We start from the raw sequence: 3,168 nt of genomic DNA, 5'->3' as shown, positions 1-3,168 counted from the left end.
AAACGTCGAGCAATTTGGGATGAAGGAGGGAGTTGCAACCCAAAAAAATAAAAAAAATGACCCTTTAGTGGCTTCTTTGGGGTTTTCGCAGATTCAATTTTGTACAACTTCAACAACCCTAACAAGTAACAACACAGCCACCGCCGCCGCCACTACCACCACCAGCACCATCACCTATGACGGAACCGGAGCTCAACCATGCGGAGGACCAATCAAACAACAACAAGAAGCTCCGCAAAAGGAAAAGGCCTCGCAAAGCCCAACAAGAAGCTCGCAATTCCGCCGATGATGAAGACCAAGAACAAGAGCAGCACAACGACGCTAACAACACCGATGAAGTAGAAGAAGAAGAAAAAAGAGAAGAGAAAAATGTGATACCTGGCGTTGAATCTGGAATCATGAGTTCCGTTCCATTCGATTCTCTTGAACTCTCTGATCCCACTTCCAAGGCTATTATGGACATGGGTTTCAATCGAATGACTCAGGTACATATAATAACAATAATGATGATGATGGTGATGAATATATAAGATAAGATAAGAAATCAAAGTTATCGTACAGTTCTACTGAGTTTATGATCTTATAATTTTAGGTTCTGAGCTGAGCTTTTTCTATTAAAGTTTCGGTGAACTCTTGAGTTTGATTGCCTTGAATATCATGCTATAAATTGAATGTCTCAGTTACATATATACGCAATGAATGGATTGCAAGGCTTAGTGTTGTTAATATTGGTGCGTGACTTGAATCATTGAATGGATTGCAATGTGTAAAATGCAGATTCAAGCGAGAGCTATTCCTGAGCTTTTGAAAGGGAAAGATGTTCTTGGTGCCGCGAGGACTGGTTCTGGGAAAACCCTTGCATTTTTAATCCCGGCTGTGGAATTGTTGTACAATGCCGAGTTTAAACCTCGCAATGGAACCGCCGTTATTGTCATATGTCCAACTAGAGAGCTTGCAATTCAGGTATAAAAGTGTTGCTGCTAGCACTGATTATCTTGTTTTGGAATTAAAGGGTTATTTTCCTAAAACAAGTTGCCTTTTTTTTTTTGGAGACACATGCGGTGGCAAAGGAATTGCTCAAGTATCATTCACAAACTCTTGGATTAGTTATTGGGGGATCAGGTAGAAAACGAGAAGCTGATCGCATTATTTCTGGGGTAAATCTGTTGGTGGCCACACCTGGTCGCCTACTTGATCACCTTCAAAATACAAAGGGATTCATATACAAAAATTTGAAGGTAAATTGTTGATCTTCCGTAGAGCTGTTTCTCTGTTTTTACTTGTTATTTTTTTTTGGTGACTTCTGTTTTTACTTGTTATGATATGCAGCATTTGGTTTTTTATACCAATAAATAAGTGATGTTAATCATGCTATTATGGAACATTCATTTAGTTGATGTCCTTGCTGTGCAAGTTTTATGAGAAATCCTGCCTTGGGTCTTTTGTATCTATGAAAAGTTGAAAACTTCAAAAGTAGATGATGTAGGATTAAGTGAGAAATGTGGGATGAAATGGAAGATGGTGGAATTAAAAGTGGGAGATGAATGCTGAAGAAGATTTTTGAGGAAACAGTTATGAAGTTCCTTGAATCCCTGTCCGTAAATGATTTTTTTTTAAATGGTTTTCAATATAGCACAAAGCTTTGTCATTGTTCTGCATGTCAATGTCTGATATTATTCTCATGCCCCTAGTGTTGCTGCCTGCCCATTATGCATTCTAGGTTTATTTGTTGGTGATGAGGAAACAGATCAAGAACGCAAATAGGAAATAGGAAGGGAAGCACACTTTTTTTCCTTTAAGGCAGCACTAATTTCTTTACTAGCCCTTTTTGACAATCTGCTTCATGAATGTGAGGGATTCCTGATGTACTCTTTCAGCAGATCATAAGCGAGCCTGCTGGCCTTGCAATCATTCATCAACTTCAAGGATTTCTTTCTTTCCTTCTTTTCTTGTGATAAAACAAAACATAATATTAACAAGTAAAATGTATACATAGAGATTATACGACAGTATATCCTCAAAACCAAACAATGGGATAAACAAAGAGCAAAGCTCTCCATTTTCCATTTTGGATATTCTTGATTTCATTGCTTTTAACTGGCTCATATCTGGAATTTTACTTTTTATAAATTTTTTTTGGGAATTCTATATTATGTTAATCTGCTTATTCTGAGCACTTGCATGATTTGGCAGTGCCTCATTATTGATGAAGCTGACAGGATATTAGAAGCAAACTTTGAGGAGGAAATGAAGCAGATCATTAATATACTTCCAAAGGTATTCATTCCCCATCCAATTTAACAGGGTTATGAAAGTATATTCATGAAATTGCACAATTTACAGTTTCTTTCATTTTATACTGCCTAGTGAGTTCAATTTACTGCTAAACCTATAACATTCTGAAAATGCTGGTGTTGCTTTTCCATCATCAATTTGTAGTATTTTTTGTTCTTTTATTGGGGTAGTTTCCATGACCAACCTAATTAGGAAGTCCGTAAGAAGCCATCTAACATGGCAAGGGAGACAGGGTGAGGGATTGGTAAAGAGAGATAGGGATGGAGAGCATCTTCATAGATTGAACCTCCATACTGCTAGCTGCTTACATTTACATATTTGCAAGATTTTTTAGTCCCAAAAGCTTTCATTTTCTTTCTTCTGGTAAGTTAATAATTTGACCGTAACATGAGTGGTCTTGTAGCTAAGATGTTTTAGGTTTGGGACCAAGCTTTATTGGCTGAGAAGTAATATGTGATTGCCATATCTTCAGCTGATTCCCCCTTTTCTCCTGATGTTTATTATTTTAGCTATAAGTTTACATGTAGTTTATGGTTTTTACCTATTGTCTATGACTGTGGTTGATTAATCTTCTTCTTGTTTAACAGACTAGGCAAACAGCTTTGTTTTCAGCTACGCAAACAAAGAAGGTTGGTTCTCCATTACTCATCATGCTTCTTCCTCCGTAACAATGCCTTCTCTCAAACTTTTTCTTTTTCTCAGTTTTTTTTTTTTATAATACTATTAAGTTTACATATGGTTTTTACCTATTGTCTATGACTGTGGTTGATTAATCTTCTTCTTGTTTAACAGACTAGGCAAACAGCTTTGTTTTCAGCTACGCAAACAAAGAAGGTTGGTTCTCCATTACTCATCATGCTTCTTGCTTCTTCC

At 36.9% G+C, this 3,168-nt stretch overlaps 1 protein-coding gene across 2 annotated transcripts in view; it reads left to right on the top strand.

Annotated features, from left to right (window-relative positions):
* The window catches only part of LOC107623179 (DEAD-box ATP-dependent RNA helicase 27), a 7,293-nt gene continuing 4,183 nt past the window's right edge, over positions 59-3,168 (top strand). Inside the window, exons 1-5 of one of the 2 annotated variants that reach the window (XM_021112848.1) lie at positions 59-485; positions 778-963; positions 1,053-1,238; positions 2,194-2,277; positions 3,088-3,129. In XM_021112848.1, the coding sequence (XP_020968507.1) occupies positions 177-485; positions 778-963; positions 1,053-1,238; positions 2,194-2,277; positions 3,088-3,129 (807 nt within the window). In that variant the 5' untranslated portion in view covers positions 59-176. Of the gene's footprint in view, positions 486-777; positions 964-1,052; positions 1,239-2,193; positions 2,278-2,882; positions 2,925-3,087; positions 3,130-3,168 lie in introns of both variants that reach the window. The other variant, XM_016325350.2, reaches the window with a different exon arrangement.

This window comes from Arachis ipaensis, chromosome B10, assembly GCF_000816755.2.
Source record: "Arachis ipaensis cultivar K30076 chromosome B10, Araip1.1, whole genome shotgun sequence".
Taxonomy (NCBI): Eukaryota; Viridiplantae; Streptophyta; class Magnoliopsida; order Fabales; family Fabaceae; genus Arachis; species Arachis ipaensis.
Note: the sequence above shows the minus strand (reverse complement) of the source record. Positions and strands in the feature narration are given on the sequence as shown.